General features: G+C 49.9%; 1 protein-coding gene across 1 annotated transcript in view; it reads left to right on the forward strand.

The window, feature by feature from the left end:
- LOC118229554 (zinc finger and BTB domain-containing protein 7A-like) overlaps positions 1–2,222 on the forward strand; it is a 16,172-nt gene extending 13,950 nt beyond the window's left edge. The window contains exons 4-5 of the mRNA XM_035421598.1: positions 1–836; positions 1,724–2,222. The exon at positions 1–836 is cut by the window's left edge and continues 153 nt beyond it. Of these exons, the coding sequence (XP_035277489.1) occupies positions 1–836; positions 1,724–2,222 (1,335 nt within the window). The remainder of the gene's footprint in view (positions 837–1,723) is intronic.
- Positions 2,223–22,049: the final 19,827 nt, after the last annotated feature.

A 22,049-nucleotide genomic window follows, 5' to 3' on the forward strand; every position in this document is an offset into this window, starting at 1 on the left:
GAGCCCCTCGCTCAGCAGCACTATAGCCAGCCCAACGGGACAGGCCACGCCCCCTCCCAATACCCCGCCCACCCCATTGCACAGGACCTGCGGGACCAGGAGAAGGAAGAGGAGGAGGAGGACGAGGAGGATGAGGAGGACGGGGAGGAAGAGGGCGTGCTGAGGGCAGAGGCCCTCCTGGCTTGGGCGAGGGCGAGCGGGGGCGTGGCTGCCCCGCCCTTCTTTGCCCCTCCCCAAAACGGACACTACTACCTCCAGCCGGACCCCACGCCGGGACCGGAGCAGGGGAGGGGGCGGGGTCGGGGGCGGGGCCGGGGCCGGGGGAGGGGCCGGGGGAGGGGCGGGGGGAGGGGCGGGGCGTCGGCCACCGCCCTCCTGCAGCAGATGATGGACTCCATCGAGCAGCAGAAGGAGTGGGCGGGGCCAGTCCCGGCTGCTGACCCCCCCAAGGTGAAGGAGGAGGAGGAGGAGGAGGAGGAGGAGGAGGAGGAGGAGGAAGATGGCGACGCCGACGCCGACGTGGAATTTTACTTGAAGTACTTTAACAGCGTGCAGCGGGAGGGCGGGGCTCACGCCACGCTGCCAGGCCACTCCCCGCCGGACAGCGGAAGCCCCGCCCCCAGCCCCGGCTCGGCCGGCGGGGGCGGCGGGGGCAGTGGGGGCGGGGGGGGCCGTGGCCGGGTCCTCGGGGAGAAGAAGACGCGCTCCAAAGCGTTTCAGAAGTGCCCGATCTGCGCCAAGGTGATCCAGGGGGCGGGGAAGCTGCCCCGGCACATCCGCACGCACACCGGAGAGAAGCCCTACGAGTGCGCCATCTGCAAAGTGCGCTTCACCAGGTCAGCAGCAAGGGGTGCTGGGAAATGTAGTGTATACGTATTCAGCTTGGCAGAGAGGTATTAGGGGGTAGGTCTACAGCCCTGAACGGCGTGGGCGGGGCTGCACGACAGTGTTCTGTCAAAACGCAGCCCCGTCCCGTTCAGGGCAGGGCTGTCTTGGGTTTCTGTCCCACAGTCGGGGGGGGGGGAGCACAGACGGAGGGTAATCTAGGAGCTTCTTCTGGCCCCTTCTGCTCTGGGACGGGCTGCACGCCAAAAATCTCCTAAGACCTCTCGGTATTTGTGGGGGAGCTGGGAGGCGGGAGGGTCAGTGGGAGGGGGAGGGGGAGGGGGAGGGGGGTAATCCAAGTTTTTTGGGCTGCTTAAAGCTGGCAGTGGGCACCGGTGCTGTAATCTTAATCCTGCTTGATCAGGGGTTGTGCTCAAACTGAATCACCCCTGTCCTTTAATAATTCACCCCCAGGGTCAGTGTACTGCTACTGTACTCTGAGCTGAGCTACACACACACACACACACACACATACACACATACACGCACACACACACATACACACACACACGCACACACACAGTGCACACACACACACACATACACACACACACGCACACACATACACACATACACACACACACGCACACACACACACACACACACACACACACACACATACACACACACACACACACACACACACACACACATACACACATACACACACACACACACACACACACACACACACACACACATATACACACACATATACACACAATCTGCAGGTTTATCTAAAAAAAGAAAAGCCTGTTGCTTCTTGTTTACCCCTGGTCCCCTCATGAAGACGGCTCTAAACCGTGTGCTTTCCCCCCCCCCCCCCCCCCCCCCCCAGACAGGACAAGCTGAAGGTCCACATGCGGAAGCACACGGGGGAGAAGCCCTACGTGTGCCCCGACTGCGGGGTGGCCTTCGCCCACAACTACGACCTGAAGAACCACGTGCGCGTGCACACGGGCCTGCGGCCCTACCAGTGCCCCAGCTGCCTCAAGACCTTCGTGCGCTCCGACCACCTGCACCGCCACCTGAAGAAGGACGGCTGCACCGGCATCCCGTCCCGTCGTGGCCGCAAGCCTCGCGTCCGGGGTCCGGGGCCCCTGGAGCCCGCCGCCGCCGCCGCCGCCGCCGCCGCGGGGGGGCCGCTCGGTCTGGGGCCCGGCCACCAGGGGCCCGGCGGGGGGCGGCGGCATCCGGAGGGGGCGGCGCCCGTGGGCCGAGACGCGGGGAGGAGCCCCGTCCGCTACCCCGAGCTTAGCTCCGCCCACTACCCCGCCTTCGGCCACGCCCCCAGGTCGCCGGAGCAACTGGGGGTCATGGCAAGAGTGGGGTCGTGAGAGACGGGGGGGGGGAGAGAAAAAGGGAGAAAGAGAGGTGGATTTATGGACACTAGACGCTTGTGACTTGAAATCGAAGGACGATAAACAAACAAAAAAAGTCTAAATAGTACAGGAATGAATACAAACAAAAAAACTTTTTTTTTCTATAAACCAAAATCAGGGTGTCTGTAAAAAAAAAAATTCTAGCTCTTTAAAATTGAGTTTTATTATTTTGTTTTTTCCACTAGCTTTGAAATCCAACATGGCTGCTTGAAGGGGAGGGGCCTAGGGAGCGAGGGGGTGCTGAGATCACACACAGATCAGCAGATCCCAGAGCAGCCCTGTTTGCAAAACAGAAAGAGCTCTCTGGGCTGGTTAAACTCTGTTCAAATTCGGATGCATTTGAAAATGGGCAAGTTGGGAACAAACTCCAGTCGGCAAATTCAGGCAACTGGTGTGGTATGTTTCGCATCCACCAGGGGTCAGTGCTGAGACAGAACCTTAAAATGTCCCCAAGGTAACTGCACATAATAGGGTGTGATTCCTGCGATCCCCCCCTCCCCCCTTAAAAAAAAAAAGGGAAAAAAAGTGGGTAACTGTTGAGTTGAAACTGTTCTGGCGCTCTTTCGTCCGTGGGGGCGGGGAATGAGGAGAGGGAGGTCCTTTCTTTTTAAAGCACTACCGTTGGCCCGCCACTAGTGGGCAGCAAAACCATTCCTTGAACCCTTCCTCATTTTATCCACCCCCTACTATTGTGTGGTTGTTTGGTTTATTTTATTTCATTTTTTACCCTTTCCTTATTGGTGGTTTGATAGTTGTTTTTTTTTTTTGCTTTTTTCATTAACTGCTTCAGGTACTTGACACTTTAAATATGTGTGTGTGTGCGTACATGCGTGTGTGCATACGTGTGTGCGTGTGTGTGCATATATATATATCTATCGGTTGAGATCATCTTGGACGTAACTGAGAAACATTTTGGGTTACTCTGAAGTAATATCAAAAACCACTGGGAATCGAATTATTACCTTAAGCCTTCAAACCTGTAAGGTTAAAAAAATAGTGAAGGCCAAACAATTTCTGCACAGGATTTCCAGGTGTATTAGTCTGCTTTCTCAGCCACATTGTCCAAGTTGGTTTCAAATAAGAAAGAAAAAAAAACCTTGTAATACCCGCTTGTGAAAGAGAAAAAGGCAGGGCCAAATTAATCATTAATTTTTTATTTTTTATTTTATATGATTTTTAAAGCATTAAGCACCTCTTCACCTTTAAAAAATATATTTTACTGATGACAGAGATCTTACTGAAAATATATCATATTTGGGAAAATTTATTTTTTTGAAAAATGGGTGTATTTATGAGAATATACAGACCAAAGGAGCAGGTGAAGAACGTGCTGATGCAGATCTTAGGCCTCGGGGGACCATAAAGCTCAGAGCTAACGGAATAGCAGTGAATGTATGTAACAGGAAGTCACGGAACCAGGTGCATGATGGGAAGAGGGTGGGGTCGCAGGGGAACGCCGTGCTGGCGGTTCTGCTGTCCTTACACATTCCAAAACATATTTCAGGTTTTTGGAAACTATGAGATATAGCCACGTTTCCCCCCCTCACTTTGTTAAATTTCTTCTTTTTTTAAACAGAACTCTGTCCGGTAATTCCGGGACCGAAAGGGGAGATTTAGATTTCTCCTAACTCTAGAAATGCAAATTAAAATTCACGCACAATTTTTTTTTTCGTTGGACCAGCCCTGGTTGGGGAGCGCATTATCTCGTTCTCAGAACGAGCGCTCAAATTTACGAGCGGCTGGAGAGCGCGTGGAGCGCGCTTCCTCTTTCTGCAGCGAACGCTGTTCTGGGCCGTTTTTCCCGCGCGGCACGCCCACCTTCCTGCGGGCGGGCGAGTTGGAAAAAAATGTGAAGCGCGTTAAACTCGCCCAGACACGTCGTGCATCTCATTTCGGCTCCCGATTCAGCCAAAGCTTAATAACGAACTTAATAACACGATCTCCCCGTGCTTTGAAGTAGGCCTGCCCTGAAAGGGACTAACTTGAGAGAACTAATTCCGTCACTAATTAAGTCAGGCTAGTACGATTTTATCCTGCGTATATTGATACCTTTGTGCTACAATTATATATGTAGCCTATTTATACATGCAAATGTGAGTGAAAAGGGCACTTTCTGGGGAACAAAACGGGTGTTTTCATGCAAAAGTATTGGAGGAAAATCAGGATCACCAAAAATATTTCCCTGGTTTAAAATTTATTATGCATATTTATTGTTTTTTTTTTATTTTTAACTTTACTCCCAAAATGCTGTTGGGGTTTTTGACCTCAAGAAAAAAAAAGAAAATACGCAATCGAAAAGTTAAAAAGCGAGGTTGATTTTTGTGTGTTTACCTGATTGCACTTGAAGTCGCTGTGGGCAGGGAGGAGGGGGCTGAGTGACCTCAACTGTCCTCTTAATGCGGTACAGAGAAGCTGTGGGGGGGGGCCGGGGGGCGGGCGGCTTCGAAGTGTGTGTGTGCGTGCGTGTGTGTATGCGCGTGTGTGTGCCTATGTGCGCGTGCGTGCGTGCGCGTGTGTGTGCGTGTGTGTCTGTCTGATTCTCAGGGCGTCTCTGGACAGGCCAGCTTTATCTTTGGCCATCTGGACACACCCCCCCCCCCTCCGTAGATTTGTACCCTCGTTCGCACTTCGGTGTTGGAGGTTAGCTCTCCTGTCCCCCGGCTGCACTCTAAACTCCCTCCTGCAGAGGGAGGCATAACGATAATGTAGCAGTTATGAACCTTACATGCTCTCAAACTCTGGGTAATTCTTGCAGTGATTTTTCTTTATTTGTGGTAATAACTTCACAATGCAATAATCTATTGATTTTTTATTTTTAAAGAAAGCATCTTCATTCTTTTCCCTCTGTAAATATGGGTCCATACTCAGAATTCAGGATGACGCATTCATCTTAAACCTATACTGTTCTTAAGGCATGACCGCGAAAGATATTATGAACTGTCCCATATTAGACAGCTCCCCCTGGCGGCGGTGGACTGCAATTGTAGTGTGAATGTACTCCATTGGAACGTGGCAAAGAGGGTTTCTTAGGACTCTGCTGCCAGGGGTTCCTAAGGGGACCAAGTGGGGGGTGGGGGGTGGGGGGGGGGGGGACTTATTCAAAACCTTGGATTCAAAGAAGAAAGTGCCTTAAGTGCAGAGAGGGTCAAGCCTCCCCCCCCCCCCCCAATAGCTTTTTGGTCCCACAAATATTCCCAAGAGTAACGATGGTGGAGTGAAGAGTGTGTGTGTGTGTGTGTGTGTGTGTGTGTGTGTGTGTGTGTGTGTGTGTGCGTGCGTGCGTGCGTGCGTGCGTGCGTGCGTGCGTGCGTGCGAGCGAGCGAGCGAGCGAGCGAGTGAGTACCATAGAAATTTACCCCGTGGAATTAAATGTACCATAGATAAATAAATTGTTTGGAATATATTCATGGGGCCAAAAATGAGAATGACTTGGCAGACTGGACCATCACCCTTGTTTGAAGTGGTTCACTCTACCCCCCCACCCCCCACCCCCCCCACCATTTTTCTAGTGGTTCAGTCGTAGTGAACCCAAACAGACCTGTCACGTGCATGCTTTAAAAATGTTTAAGAAAATAATTATTTTTGTTCATTTTTGAGAATGGTGTGTGTGTGTGTGTGCAAACGGAGTTGTATTTATTTACAGAGCACAATCAGTTGTTGGTGTTAGTGAAACACACTTGCTTAAATGATAATAATTTTGGAGGTCCAAAATTCCCACGGTAACACTCCCGCCCTCCCCCGCCCCCCCCATCCCCCTCCTCCCTTCACCACCCGCCCTCCTTTTCTCTGTTTGCACTAAGAGTCCCTCTCGTTTGCATTGGGGTCAGATGATTTGCACTAATCCGGGAGGGGTGGGGGTGGGGGGGGGACAGCAGGTGGGTGGATGTGAGGGGTGGGTGTGGTCTTCTGGGACTGAATGGTTGTGGTGGCTGAATCTTGCTGATGTCGGGGGGGAGGGGGGGAGGGGGGGGGGGGTGGTCTCACCGGGGGCGTTGGAATTGTTGGAAAGGTCGCTGAAGGTCGCTGACTAACCCTGCCCTGTCAACTCTCAGACCTTCAGAAATTTTGATCCAGGATCCCCACCCAAGCATCCCACCCTTCTCTTAACTCTTTAGAGGTGTTTTATTTTCGCTCGCTTTTCAGAGGTACAGGAACTTCTTTTTGCTCACTTTTCAAAAGTACAGGAACTTCTTTTCTCTCTCTCTCTCTCTCTCTCTCTCTCTCTCTCTGCCCGGTCGTTTATTGTTTGCCCATTCCCGTGCCCGGCCTAATTCCGCTTCCTGCCGGAGCTGCCAATCACAGCTGACACATTCCTAAAATTCTTAATTCCTCATTGGAGCCGGTGTTGGGAAAAGGAAAACTGTCTTGACAGGAGGGTAGTGGGCGGGGCCTGTGCCGTATGATGTCACCCTGCGACGATTGTAAAGATGCACTTTGTGGCGGGCGGGGGGAGGGTGTAGGGGGAGAGGCCTTTCATAATTTTATTTTTCTGTGTGTGTCTCCTGTTATTTTTTTGGGGTTGTTAATACTGCTGTTAATTTTGTTGTTATTCTTATTTTGATAGATCCGTTGTGGATAATGTCATCATTGTTGTGATTTAAAGGCAAAGAAACTACATGAAAATGTAAAAACTTGAATATTTTGTATGTTTTATTTTGGGGATGTTTATATGTCAGTCTGAGCTTGATTGCAAGAGTTTGATGGATCATTAATAGCCTGAGTCTGAATATTTGATGTTAAGCCGAAAAAAAAATTAATATATACAATTATTATGCAGTTACAGGTTTTGATGGAGAAAAGAACGAGGGATGTGTCTGCCCCTCCAGGCGCAGGGCTTGCCTACCCCTGCCTCTCGGGCTGGACTCTGGGTAACACAACCCAAGCGCCGATCCCGGTACACTGGGGCGGTGGGACTCAACGGCCCATTCATGTTTCCAACAGCGGCCCCTAGTGGCCGTGAGATCACGCTGCAGAATTCGGCTTCCGTCCGTGTCGCCGCACCGCGGAATGACGGCAGAGTTGCACGCAAGCAGACTTCTAATGTTACCGCCCCGCGCCTTAAATGCGTGGAGTAAGAACACAGAATCATAGCCGTTGTAAAGCACAAAGGAAATCGACGAGGGTGTGGCGGGGGGGGGGGGGGGGGGGGTCTGCTCTTGGTGGAGATTCGGGGAAAGGTTCCGGCACTTTCCGAAGCACTTGGTACATAAGCACTGGGGTGTAGGGGCAGCAAAGAAACACTCCTTGTCTCTCAGGATGGGACAGTAAAATAATGTTCTTTTCCCAAAAGTCCTGTCCCACATGTTTAATCTCTGACTGTTCGAAATGAGGAGCAGGGCTAGAAGGGACACTGTATGAGACCACAAAATCAATACTGCCCACGTTAGGCAGTTACATTTTCCCCACATTTTCTTTTACATTGTTTGTGTTTTTTGTTTTTTGTTTTTAAACATTTTTTTGTTGAAATGGATTTACAAATCTCTCTGGCATCCTGGTTTAAAGATGGAAAAAAAATCTTTTTATAAAAAGGAACTAATTGTGCCTTTGTGTGTTTTTTTTTATTGAGTCTGTTGGTTTGTGTGTGTGTGTGTGCGTGTGTGCCTTTATGAGTTTGTGTGTGTGTGCACATGTTTTTATGAGTTTGTGTGTGTGTTTTTATGAGTTTCTGTGTGTGTATGTGTGTAAGTTTGTGTGTGTGTGTGTGTGCATGTTTTTATGAGTTTGTGTGTGTGTGTGTGTGTGTCTTTTTCAGTTTGTGTGTGAGCGTGTGTATTTATGATCTCCCAAGTTCCTTTCTACTTAGACTTGATCCTCTGCTTGGTGCTTCCACTGGGCGTAGCTTTGAATTCATTGAGAGAAGTTATAATACAGCAGAGATTTTGAACTTGTCTGTAAAGTCTTAATTTTCTTGTGTAGCCTCATACATGCACGTGCGCTGATTCTGGCAGTGACAGCCCTCCATTTTGAATTTGTTCAAATCAGTCCTGGGCTCTGCTGAGGTCATGGCACTATTAAGGTTGATTTAAAGCTGTAGCTATCTCCATGCTAACGGGTTTTCCCTTTCCCACAACTCAGTGTAACTGCAGTGGGGGTGGGAGATTCAACATGTCTGCCTTACCCCCACTTCTCCACAAGGGGGCAGCATACCTCACGGATTGCTCTCGGTAAACCAGTACTTGGGATTTGCTGTCGCTGTGTCGTGCAGTTCGGCCAGTGAAGTGGGGGGGTTTGGGGGGGAGTTCATGGGAGGGTTGGGGGGGGGGGGTCGGTGGGGGGGATTGGGGGATGGGGGGTCCAAAGGCACGGAGGAACGGGAGCTTTCAGCCAAAGCCAGAGGCCCATGGATCTCCTTTGCTCACACCTCACTGGAGCACGCTGCAGAATCACAGCAAGTCCTGTTTCCATGGAGATGGCTCTGTTGCCGTGGTCTTCCAGTAAGTCCTCCAGACTGGTTCCCATCCAGCGGAACAGGCTGCAGGTAAACTGCCCCCCCCCCCCCCCCCCCCCACACACACACACACACACACAACACCCCTTCTTGTTGTTTAGTTACTGTGGTTCTTAACATCCAACTGCAGCCCAAGACACCACAAAATACCCAAAATTGGGGTACACCTCTCTATAGGTAGTGACAGGGGGATTTTGGGGTGGTGGGGTGCGGGGCGGCGGCGGGGGGGTGGGGGGGGGGGTGCTAAACAGCCTGTTGTTCTGATTTCCAGGGTGTTCGAGCAGAGCGTCGCCCCAGGACCAAACACAGGATGGAGTGACTCTCACCATCTCTGAAGACCCCACAGGTGAGACCCCCCCCCCCCCCGTCTCTCCAGTCGTTCAGCTTTTCAAACCCTCAGCCTTCTGCTCCTGCTACAGGTGCCCCGCCCCAAACCTCCCCCCTCTACCAAATACCAGCAACCCAGTAAAGTTACTGTTGGCCATGTGATGGAAAATCAAAAATCATAATCATAACATATCATCCATATTACTTTTTTAAACAGTGGGAATGTCCAAGTCTATAAAGGTCTGAAAGAAATTCCTCTGTTTACCTCTCAGGTTCTGAGTGCAGTTTTTGCTGGAGAAACGGCAGTCCTACGTCGTACAGGTGAGTGCTGCACATTGGGGGGGGGGGGGGGGTCACCTGCACACCACCCCTCCTCCACCTGCAAGGTGTCCCATGAGTTTGAAGTCAGTAGCTTCTTCCAGCCTCAGCTTACCCTGCATTATGCTCTTATGCGTCAGGTCTTTAAGTTCAGGGCTGACATTAGACCCTCTCCCTCTGCTTAATGACCTCCTCCCCCATCCACCCATCCTGCCCCCCCCCCCCCCCCAACCCCCCTGGGGTGGTGGGCCGGGGGGAGTGGGGTCAGATTAGGGTCCTGCTCCACCCCGCCCCCCCGTCTTTCATCCTGGGAAAATAAGGGGCCAGGCCCCTTTAAGCCACTGCGGCATTATGAACACAAAAAAACAAAAACAACAACAACAAAAAAAAAACTCTGCAGTCATTAATATGCAAGAATGCAAATGAGTAGGTAATTAAAAGCCCCAGTTCTCCAGAGACGCTTTGATTGCTAATGAATTCTAATCTGTGAGGAAGGGTTGGGGATGGTGGGGGAGGGGCTGAGGTGGGACGGTGAAGAAAGACAGAAAGAAAGAAAGAAAGAAAGAATAGATGGATGAAAGAATGTGAAAAAGAATGGCCGATTCCTCAGCACACACCTTGCTCTGAAAGCGCAGACAGAGATGGACGGAGAGAGAGAGAGAGAGAGAGAGGGACAGAGAGAGGGAGAGGGAGAGGGAGAGATAGAGAGGGAGAGAGAGGGACAGAGAGAGGGAGAGGGAGAGAGAGAGAGAGAGAGGGACAGAGAGAGGGAGAGAGAGAGAGAGGGACAGAGAGAGGGAGAGGGAGAGGGAGAGATAGAGAGGGAGAGAGAGGGACAGAGAGAGAGAGAGGGAGAGGGAGAGAGGGAGAGAGAGAGGGAGAGAGAGAGAGAGGAACAGAGAGGGAGAGGGATAGCGAGCGAGCGGCTCCACGCGAGGGCGTTGCATCACACGGCCGTGTCCGAGTGGGGGGGGCGATGATAGAATGTTGGGAGCCTGTAGTGTTCCGGAATCTGCTGGGTTACAGCCTGTTCCACTCCAGCCTCCCTCTGATTGGCTGACAAGCTCACCACATTTACAGCTGTTTTTTTTTGTTTTGTTTTTTTTTTGTTTTTTTTTTAAAGAGAACTATAAAATAAAAAGGCCAAGAAGCCGCCAAAGCCAAAGGCCAGACAGAGTGTAATCCCCATAAAGAGGGAGGAATTTAGTTTTTTTTTTTTTTTTTTTTTTTTTTGTTCTTGTGGAAAATTTTGTGGATGAATCGAAGCCCTCCGGACAGGACTGGAAACATCATCAGCTGTGGCGGGCGGGTAAAAAAGGGCGTGGCTGGCCCACAGTCATCAATGCACAGCAGTGCAGACGAGGCGTATGGTACACAAGGCAGAGGCAGGGGGGGGGGGGTGGGTGAGGGGGCAGGGGCATGCTGGTGCACGCAGCGACCCACGACCCCTGTTAAAAAAAAAATAATAATAAAGCGAACGAACGAGAGGAAAGAAAAGCAGAAAATGAAAAGTGTGTGAGAGAGAGAAAGAGTAAGAGAGAGCGGGGGGGAGAGAGAGAGAGAGAGTGAGTGTGTGTGAGAGAGGGTGAGTGAGCGAGAGAGAAAGAGAGAGAGAGTGAGTGAGAGAAAGAGAGAGAGAGTGTGTGAGAGAAAGAGAGAGAGTGTGTGTGTGTGTGAGAGAGTGTGTGTGTGTGAGAGAGAGTGTGTGTGAGAGAGAGAGACATAGAGTGTGTGTGTGTGTGAGAGAGTGTGTGAGAGAGGGAGGGAGAGACAGAGTGTGTGTGAGAGAGAGAGAGAGAGAGAGAGAGAGAGAGAGAGAAATGGGGTCAGGTATCTCGGCAGGAAGCGGGCCAGGCCATAGCAGCAGCTGTGGAGCAGGAGTGATGTCATGTCGTCGCCTCGGCAATGGGGCGAGGGGGGGGAGGGGTGTGTGGGGCGGGGGGGGGGGGGGGGGGGCTCTCACACTGCTCTTATTGTTGTTCTAGTGCTCCCTTGACACCTCACCCCCCACCCCTAATCTCCCTCTCACTGCTTTCCCATTTCCTCCTCTTCCTCCTCCTCCTGCTCCTCCTCCTCCTCCTCCACTTGTTCCTTCTACTATCTCTCTCTCCCTCTCTCTCCCTCTCTCTCTCTCTCCCTTTCTCCCTCTCTTTCTCTCGATCCCCCTGATTGATGTGTAGGCATGCTCAGTGCTTCATTAAAGACACACTGGTTTTTAAAAACTTTTACTGTTGTAAATATCTCTACTCCCTCTCCTCTTGCAGTGCCCCCCCCAAGACCTTCAGTGCTTCAGCTGAGAGAAAGAGAGAGAGAGAGGCAGAGAGAGAGAGAGAGAGAGGCAGAGAGAGAATTCTGCGTGAGTGATACCCACCGAGAGAGTTTGAAAGCTAAGTCACAGCTGTGGGCTAACTCCACCCAGAGAGCCAAGCGGCCATGTCAGTTGCCGCAGTTCCAATGCAGAATCCTTGCAGGTTGACGCAGCGGCAGAGGTTGTGGAGAGCTAAAATGGCTACCGCTAATTAGCACCAGAGGGTCAGGCCAATGCTTCATGCGTGTATTTTGTACTCTTGAGTCGCCAACTCGTCAGTAGAGCCATTCGCTTTCGCTATACGTCGGTGCAGGTGGCGCTACCTGAGAGTAGCTTAAAAACTGTGACATCATCGTACCGCACAATCACACGCCAAACAGCGGGTCTCTGGGCAGCTTTACTGGCGCGGCGTGGGCCCAGGTGCAGGTCTACGGCAGAAGATCATTCCGGAAAGAATGAAGCCACGCAGAGCCTGTGAGCGCGCTTCTGTCACGCAGAGCACGGAGCCTGAGCGTGTCGTACGAACGCAGCGCTGCCACATCCTGCGCTCCAGCGCGCTTTCTTACTCTGTGATTTCTCCTGCCCTCATCTCACAAGTCGCCTCGAGTTCTCGGCTGTTTCTCGCCTTCTTTTTAATCCAGTCCACCCACCCACCCACCCCCCCTACAAAAAATAAATAAATAAATATTCCAACACATCCCATTCAAGCCTTCTCGCCATCCATCGCCCCCCCCCCCCCCCCCCCCCCACGCCCGCACCGACCCCAGCCCACGGTTACGCGGTTGCTAAGGGGAGGAGGGCTGAGGGTTTCCGGGGGAACAGGAAGTCGAAGTCGTGGCGGTGTGAGCCTGGAGCGTGGGCGGAGGGGGCGGGGGGGGTAGCCCGGAAGAGAGCGAGGAGCAGAGGTGTCCCAGGACGGTGGAGCGTGGGCGGCGGGGGCGGGGGGGGTAGCCCGGAAGAGAGCGAGGAGCAGAGGTGTCCCGGGACGGTGGAGCGTGGGCGTAGGGAACGCCTCTGTGGGGAGCTGATGAGGCTCACCCACAGAAACCCCTTCTTTAAAAAAACACCAGCAACACCCCGCCCTGCACACTCACATCCAAATATAAATCTAAATATAAAAATATAAATTAGAATTAGATTTAGAACTATGAATTAGAACTATATTTCCTAATAGTTATAGTTCTAATATTTTTGAGGGCCCCTGTCAGTCGAGGGCCCTTGGAATTGGACACACACACACACACACACAGACACACACACACACACACAGACGCACACACCCACACACGCACACACACACCACACACAGCACACACACGCACACACAGACACACACACCACACACACACACACACACACACACAAAGAAGCAATCAATGTCAATCAACTCTCTGTTTATTTACTTATTAATTTGTTTATTTTTTCGGTCAGGCATTGTTCTGTTTACGAGAGTCGAATGTGCGCAGCAGCGATTGGCTGCTGTCACACTGCGGCCCGTCTCAGGACTTCAAAACAGTTTCCAGTAAAGGGGAGGAGGGGAGGAGAGTTTAAGACCTCATTAAGCAGACAAACTCATTTTCACAGGGGTTTTTTCAGCCTTTTTTTATTGGTTCAGTTCCATTTGACTGGGGGGGGGGGGTGGGGGGGGTTGGGGAAGGGGGAAGGGGGGAGGGGGGGTTGAGTTCTGGCGAAGCGAGATTAGCATCTCTCACAGCTGGTAAAAGCCACACGCGCGGTGTGTGCTCGAGCGCTCACGCTAGCAAGACGTGCTAGCACTCTGTGCGGGTGGTCTCTCTCTCTCTCTCTCTCTCTCTCTCTCTCTCGTTCTCACCATTTCAGTTTTCGCTTCATGTCAGTCGAGATCAGCTGCAATGTTACCAGGTAAAAAAAAAAAAAATAAAAATCTGTTTTCATACATCAGCTTCAAGTTGTCATAGCAAAAAAAAATTTGCTTTTGTTTTTTTGGGCAGGGGGCAACCACCTTCTACTTCTCCTCATCCCACCTGCAGTGCACCCACAAAAACAACAACCCCCCCCCCCCCCAAAAAACCCCGAACCCAACCCCCTCTTCAACAGCTAGAGATCTCGTTGAACTGCTAAGTAGCACAATCATACAATCGGGTGTTGCATATTAGGGTTGAAATGAAAACCTACTGGATGGTAGATCTCCAGGAACAGGGCTGGGCAGCCCTGCTCTAGCCGTTGAATGAGGTGTGCTTTGTTGGCGTTGGAGTGAAAACCTACAGGATGGTAGATCTCCAGGAACAGGGTTGGGTAGCCCTGCTCTAGCTGTTGAATGAGGTGTGCTTTGTTAGGGTTGGACTGAAAACCTACAGGATGGTAGATCTCCAGGAACAGGGTTGGGTAGCCCTGCTCTAGCTGTTGAATGAGGTGTGCTTTGTTAGGGTTGGAGTGAAAACCTACAGGAGAGCATATCTCCAGGAACGGGGTTGACTTGACTTGGGCAGCCCTTCTTCTTCTTCTTCTTCTTCAAATCTGCACCCAGTTCAGACACAAGGTAACCAGGTGAAGTGAGTTATCTGTGTAATCGACTGCTCTAATTGGTTGATTCCACGCAGAATAACAACGAAAACCAGCAGAATCTGTGACTGTCCGGGACCAGGGTTGCAGACCCTTGTTCTACGGACTGAAAACCCTCCCTCCCTCTCTCTCCCTCCCTATCTCCCTCCATCCCTCCCTCTCTCTCTCCCTCTCTCTCTTATTAGGCAGATTTTTAATTGCGTGGTCGGCTATGGCATCACCCCGATTGTACGGCTGTTATGATGTCACTGTGACATCACCATCCTCCTCCGAACACTCAGTAGAAGCACCAACACTCCTCATAGTTGGGGAATTTCATAGGCCTACGTTCAATAATGGTTTCCTTCTAGACAGGCCTTATAGCTGTTGGTGGACACCACGCATATGTAGGCTACCCCGTGACTGACATACCGCATGAAAAAAAAAGAAAAGAAAAAAAAACGTACAGGAATGCTAACATTGTTATATTGTGGTAGTACAGAGTTTAGATAAAAGCTAGTGAAAAATAAGATAGCCTTCGGTTTGCCCATGATTTTGCAACAAAAATTTGAAGTTTCTCCCCCCAATAATAATCGTTTGCATCTCTGCATAAAATGTATTCACCTGCGTGAAAAGAAAGATAAACGCAACGTGCATTTGTATTGTAATTGTTTTTGAATAGACATGTTAATCGCGTAAATACGCAGGTTTATTGGCATTGTTTTTTTAATAGTAACGTCATATTTAATTGCCATTTTACGCTCTGACACACACAGGCACATGTTCAGTTTGGCAGTATGTTTTTTTTTTTTTTTTGTCGAAAATGGTTCTGTTCATTTGCTGGGGACCCGTTCGCGTTGCTATGGGAGCCTCGGTCTTTGGTAGTTTTCCGTTTATTAATCCCCCTCGCGCCGATTCAGAACCTCCCCCCTCCCCCCTCCCCCCTCCCCTTCTCGCTTCGACCGCCCTCCACGCGCTCTCCATGTCAGTCCCAGCTGTTACTGCAAACCGCCCGCCTACCCCGACCGGGGAGCCCCCGCCGCTGACATTGACAACCGCCGCCATTCTCTCAAAAAATTCACTGAAGCGTGCGGGAAAGTTGCATTGTGATAGGAAGAGGCAGTTTTTTTTATGATCTCCACTTTGCTGGCGCTACCACCGCGGGAGCCTCGCTGTTTGTTCTCCACATTACAAAGGCAACTGTCATTAAACGGAAGAAATTGGACGTTTTTTAAAAAAAAAAAAAAAAAAAACGTCCAATATTTTCAGTTTAATAATGTTACGATACAGCAATATCAGCTCAAGACGCACGAATAACTGTTTTTGTTTGTTTTCAGTCGACTTGAGGCCTTCAGTGGATATCCTCACTTAAACGTAACTTGATTTTTAAAATTTTGTTTGTAAGTCATAAAGCGTTAATGTTCACAGTTATGCTGTTATCGTGTTATTGTGATTTTAAACCAGACAAAACACGTTATACTCAGTTAAGAGCTACTTTTCACAACTCCTCCCTTCTGCTTTGTTGGGAAGTTGGGGGAGCTGGTGTGAGTGTGGTGGGGGTGTGGGTGTAGTGGGCTTGGGGTGGGGGAGGGGGGGGGGGTTCAGGGCCACTGAATGAATGGAGGGTCAGTTGGCATATTAATTTCGGCACATTTTTGCCGCAACTTTATCCACTGAGGTAATTTATAGAACAGGCTTTACTTTTGATAAGGCACAAGAAGAAGTGCTGAACAGTTGTTAAACTCAGCAGGTGTGTTTGTTCCTGTTCCATTGCTGCTTGCCGTTCATCTGTCTAGCGACAGGCACCAATTTTAACACACAACTGCATTTTCCATTAATTGCATTGAAACCGAGGAGCTGTAAATCATTGTGAAAGTCTGTCACTCTCTCTTTAACCCTTTGAAGATTAGGTCTGTTTATTTTTTTAAAGTTTTTTTTTCTTCAGAATTCAGAAGTCAGTGTTCTAGAACTGCATTGATTTCAGTCACCAGCCGGTGACTGTTACATCAGCATCGGAATGTTCAGCTAAGAACATTCTAATCACATGTTTGTGAACTTACACCTTAAAAGGTTAAGCACAGAAGGATAAATGGTAAACATACAATATTGAGCAGCAGGGCCAGTCAAGTCGAAACAACGTATTGATGGGTCAGGGGGTTACTCCCTCCCACTCGCCCACACACGCACGCAACTGAAACTTGTAAATTTAAATATTTCTAGATGAATCCGCCGGTGTGCCACATCTGTGGTTTCAGGGTGCATGAGAAATGTAAAGTGGGGTTCCCAGCTGGCGCTATGGAAGTCCTCTTCAGATAGCGTACGGAGAGAAAGCTCGCGCGCTGTGCGGAAGCGGCGTCCTCCGAGCCGGTGATCAACGTGAGTCAGGGCCGAATCCCACACCGTCCGCACAGCGCGTCTTCATCACGGCTGGCCGAGGGGGGGGGGGTGTGGGAGAGGGCCGAGGTGCAGCTTTTTAAACGCGTCCTCTTCGTTGCCATGGCAGCGAAACCGCCATGCCTCAGTGTCGCGAGCGTCAAGCGCGAAAAAAGCCGGACTGACGCTCGGCCCCAGTCGGTCGCTGATGTCACCGCAGCCTTTTCCCAACTCGTTGGTGATTGGACGGCGCGCTCGGGGAACGGGAAGATCGCCGGTTGCGCCACGCCAGGTCGGCCTGGGCCGCCGTCCTCCGTCTCTCCGTTGAGAGAATTGCGGTTGGCCGCAGGCAACCATTTAGTGGAGCCAATCACAGAGCGGGAGGGCGGGGCTTGAGAATCGAGTGAGGCTTCAACCGAGGCCTCAGGCGATAGCAGGTGCCCCAGACGGAGGTGAAGTTCTCATCTTATCCTTCACTCTCATCCTCCCTTTATCCTTCACTCTCATCCTCCCTTTATCCTTCACTCTCATTCTCCCCTTATCCTTCACTCTCATTCTCGCCGGTTCCTCTTGTTTGGAATCCTGTGAAAAGTGCCTCTACAACTAAATCACACCCCCCCCCACCCGACCCAACAAGGAAAGGTCAGGGGGCAGGGGGATGGAACATTGGATAGCCCATACAGTAGGGCTGTGTGTGTGTGTGTGTGTATGTGTGTATGTGTGTGTATACGTGTGGTGTGTGTGTGTGCGTGCAAGCATGTGTGCGTGCCTGTGTGTGTGTGTGTGTGGTGTATGTGTATGTGTATTTGTCTCTGTGTGTGTGGGGTGCGCATGTGTGTGTGTGCACGTGCGTGTGTGTGTGTGGTGTGTGTGTATGTGTGTATGTGTGTGTGTGTGTACGCGTGTGGTGCGTGTGTGTGCGTGCAAGCATGTGTGCGTGCCTGTGTGTGTGGTGTGTGTGTATGTGCATTTGTGTCTGTGTGTGTGTGTGGTGCGCATGCGTGTGTGTGCACGTGCGTGTGTGTGTGTGCGTGTGTGTGTTTTCGCACCTCAGCATGGGTATGTGTGTCCCAGGCATTCCTGCCCCCCCCCCCCGGCAGGACCCAGCTTGCTCACAGCAGTAATTACCACAGGTCTCCCCGCCTCTAACCCCTCCCCTGGGAAAGCTATTTGACGGTTTCCCTCCGTGGTCTACTGGGTATTTTTTTTTAGTTACCCATAGTCCCTTGCTCCCTGTGAGCTCCCACAACCAGAGTAATTAGACCTGGGGCCTGGGCTCTTGGGAAAGCTTGAAGCAATGCCCCCACCCCACCCCTCTGCCCCCCCCCCTCCCCGCCCCCCCCATCCTCTCTATTGCCTCTTTCCTGCTCAGGTTCTGCTGGTGTGTTGGCATCGGCCACAGCCGATTGGTCAAAAAAGAAGGCGATCTACAACCGCATTTCTCATTGGCTGTGCCGGACGTTCCCTGCAGCTCATTGGTTAAGGGTCATACCGTGTCATAGCACACCTGAGAGACAAGGGGGCCAGAAAGGTAATCTGCACATTAAAGGGAAATCAATTGATTCACAGGTAGAATTGAAACTTAATTCATCCGGGAGGCGCTTTCGTCTGAAGCGACTTTTGTAAGTGCAGCGGTGGAAAAGGGGTCAGGGGTCAGACATGGAGAGTAACCGCCGTGTGTCTCTCCCGCCCGCGAGCTCGGGCGCCCGATCTCACTCGCTCGTCCCGCTTCCTGGCCGAGGAACTGTGGGAATGAGCAAACCCAGGTACCAGACTAAATACTTGGGAGGAATTTTACTTTCTGATCCTGGATTTTACACCACTGATTTAAACAGAGTGGACAAACATCGCAACATTTGCAATTAAATTAACCCCCAAACACCTGCAAATTAAAGAGCAAGAAAGGTTAGGAGTCCCAATCTATTTGCTATTCATTTTTGTCCCCTGCAGGGGACATGAGTCTAAGGTCTTAATTTCAAAATCCATAGAATGACCATATGATAAAAATAAAATATGTATTACCAAAAAAATATTTTCACTGCATTATGTCTTTGTCATTGAGCACACTTTTATTATGTCAAAAAAATTAAAATATGTAAACTTGTTTTTCTGCTAGGTCTCTGGGCCCAGAAGGGCACACAGGTACAAATACTGTAAACAACCGTGCGATCACACACAGACATGCACACAGATGCCAGTTCGATATTTTGCTGCGTGTTGTTCTTCTCTGTTGCAGTTCAAGCATATGGTTTTCCCCTCAAAGTCATATCACACATTTAACCACACTATAGCCAACCACACCGGGTGGAATTTACCTTCTGAAAAAAAAAAAACCTTCTCATAACTTGACCTCAGTGAACGAAAAAGAAAAAATGATGATTAACCACAACGTGAGTCAGCGATGTATATCAGCCACACACTGGCCTGCGTGCGTGTGTGCATGTGTGTGTGTGTGTGTGTGTGCGTGTGTGTGTGTGCGTGTGCGTGCGTGTGTGTGTGAGTGTGTGTGTGAGTGTGTGCATGTGTGTGTGTGTGCATGTGCGTGTGTGTCTGTGTCCATGTGCGTGTGCGTGTGCGTGTGTGCGTGTGCGTGTGTGTGTGAGTGTGTGCGTGTGTGGGTATGTGCGTGTGCGTGTGCGTGTGTGTGTGTGTGTGTGCGTGTGTGTCTGTGTGCGTGTGTGAGTGTGTGCATGTGTGGGTATGTGCGTGTGCGTGTGCGTGTGCATGTGCGTGTGTGTGTGCATGTGCGTGTGTGTCTGTGTGTGAGTGTGTGCATGTGTGTGTGCATGTGCGTGCGTGCATGTGCGCGTGTGTGCGTGTGCGTGTGCGTGTGCGTGTGCATGTGCGTGTGTGTGTGTGTGTGTGTGTGAGAGAGTGTGTCTGCGTGTGTGCGTGCGTGTGTGTGTGTGTGTGCGTGTGTGAGAGAGTGTGTGTGTCTGTGTGTGTGTGTGCGTGCGTGTGTGTGTGCGTGTGCGTGTGTGTGAGAGAGTGTGTGTGTGTGTGAGAGAGTGTGTCTGTGTGTGTGTGCGTGCGTGCGTGCGTGCGTGCGTGCGTGCGTGCGTGCGTGTGTGTGTGTGTGTGAGAGAGAGAAAGACAGCAAGACGAGACGCTTTTGTCAGGCAGAATGAGTGTTTTGTAAGTTGGCATACAGGCCAATGAGAATGAGAGAAATAAAATGGATGAGATTCCACTGATGATGTATCATGTGAATTTTACATATTTCTATAAAATGTATTTATTACACATTATCATTACATATTAAAGTAAACAGAATATGCCTCTGAATTCAAACAAATATTTCCAGAGGGTTTTAATAGAATTATAGATATGGTCAGTGGCATTACCAGTGATAAATACTAATAGTCCACACGGCCATTTTTTTCAGTGACCACACAGTGAGAGATCTTCTGCAGTGTGTTGCCCGTGCCATGTCTCCCCTCCCCCCTTCATTGCTCTCTCTCTCTCTCTCTCTCTCTCTCTCTCTCTCTCTCTCTCTCTCTCTCTCTCTCTCTCTCACTCTCTCTCTCTCTCCCTCCCTCTCTCTCTCTCTCTCTCTCTCTCTCTCTCTCTCTCTCTCTCTCTCACTCTCTCTCTCTCTCTCTCTCTCTCTCCCTCTCTCACTCTCTCTCTCTCTCTCTCTCTCTCTCACTCTCTCTCTCTCTCCCTCCCTCTCTCTCTCTCTCTCTCTCTCTCTCTCTCCCTCCCTCACTCTCTCTCTCTCTCTCTCTCTCTCTCACTCTCTCTCTTTCTCTCTCTCTCTCTCTCTCTCGCTCACGGCAGGTTTTTAGAGGGAGAGAAAACGGACAAAAAAAAAGCAAAGAAACAGAAACATTTAAACCCCAACTGGGGGGGGGGGGGTTGTGTACTATGAAGGAAGCTTAGCATAACCAGCTTGGCAAAAAGCAAAAATCCCCAACGATGAGAACTGGGCTCATGAAGGTTGTTATCAACTTGCTAAGCACACAGGCTTTGTAAAGCACCTTTGCCATTTATTTCTAATGTGACAACTGTACATCACAACTATACATAGACCTCCTAAACTTTAAATTTGATACAGGATATTTCAAATCTTGTTAAAAGTGTTTATAGGATTCTTCTTCTTCTTCTTCTTCTTCTTCTTCTTCCACCCCTTTCCCATGCTCAAATTAAATTTGGCAGGCATGTCCAGTATGGCTGCCAATTTATTATGCATGACATCCACACAACTGAGACTGTTGTGCCACCTGCAATATTGCATCATGGAAAAAATTAGTACGGCCATCACCATTCCAAGTACATGCACCAAATTTCTTCCACATGTGTACCTCCTCATCCTGTGCAAATTTGCTCATGGATGTCATGCAGTCCGCCATGTTGGAGTGTCCGCCATTTTGAATTTTTTGAAAAACAAACTGTTTTCGTCTTTCTCGTACGATTTGTTTGATTCTCACCAAACTTGGCATGCATGATCTGCAGCACGTTTTGATATTTCTAAAGTTGACCATGGGACAACAATTTAAACTGAATCAAAATGGCTGACCACGCCCAAATTATGGATATGGCCCCAAATTTAGGTTGATTGCGATGATACTTCAGGGGATTATGGAAACCAGTATAGTGGAGGAGCAAGCACAAGCACACAGTGTTTTAGTGCAATATGGCCAAAATTCGAATCTGCATGGGCTCCATAAGCCCAAATTGTATGAAATTTGACAGGAACCCTCAGACAGCTTCCCTGAAACAGTCCAGAGATGCCCCACCTCTGCCCAAAACGATTAAAAAACATTACATATGAATATGCACAAATTGTGCAAAAGTGGGAAAAAAAACTGGAATTTCCAAAAAACTGGAGTTCAAAAGATTAGTGCAAGTTACAGAGAAAATGGGACTCCCAACAACCATGTTAGAACTGGTAGACCACTGAAACTATCACTATTACCAACACAGTACTTGAAAGTACTTGAGAGGTGGTTAAAAAAAAGCAAGCTCCACTCTCGCTTCAGATCTGATGAAATCCACAGGTGTTTCTGTCAATCCTTCCACTGTGAGAAGACAACTCGATTCTATCGGTCTGAAAGGACGCATAGCTGTCAAAACGCCACTACTGAGGAAAAAGGAAATAAACAAAAGAGAAGAAAACTTGCACTGGACCGTTGGGTAGTAAGGTTTTATGGACCGATGAGCCTAAATTTGAGATTGTTGGAAGTAAGAGAAGGCAGTATGTACGCTGCTGAAGCAATGAAAGACTCTCGGAATCACATCTACAACCATCAGCCAAGCATGGTGGAGGATCAGTGCAAGTTTTGGGTTGTGTAACAACATCTGGAGGTGATTTGGTTTTGATTGAAGGCACCACGAATGCTGATAAATACAAGCAAATTGTAACATATCGTGCAATACCCTCTGGACAACGTCTGATTGAGAGCAAATACATTCTACAGCAAGATGATGACCCCCAAGCACAGCTGCCAAGAAGACCAAGCGGCATGTGTTCTCAGAACAATGGACT

The sequence above is a fragment of the Anguilla anguilla genome, chromosome 6 (genome assembly GCF_013347855.1).
Source record: "Anguilla anguilla isolate fAngAng1 chromosome 6, fAngAng1.pri, whole genome shotgun sequence".
In the NCBI taxonomy this organism is placed as follows: domain Eukaryota; kingdom Metazoa; phylum Chordata; class Actinopteri; order Anguilliformes; family Anguillidae; genus Anguilla; species Anguilla anguilla.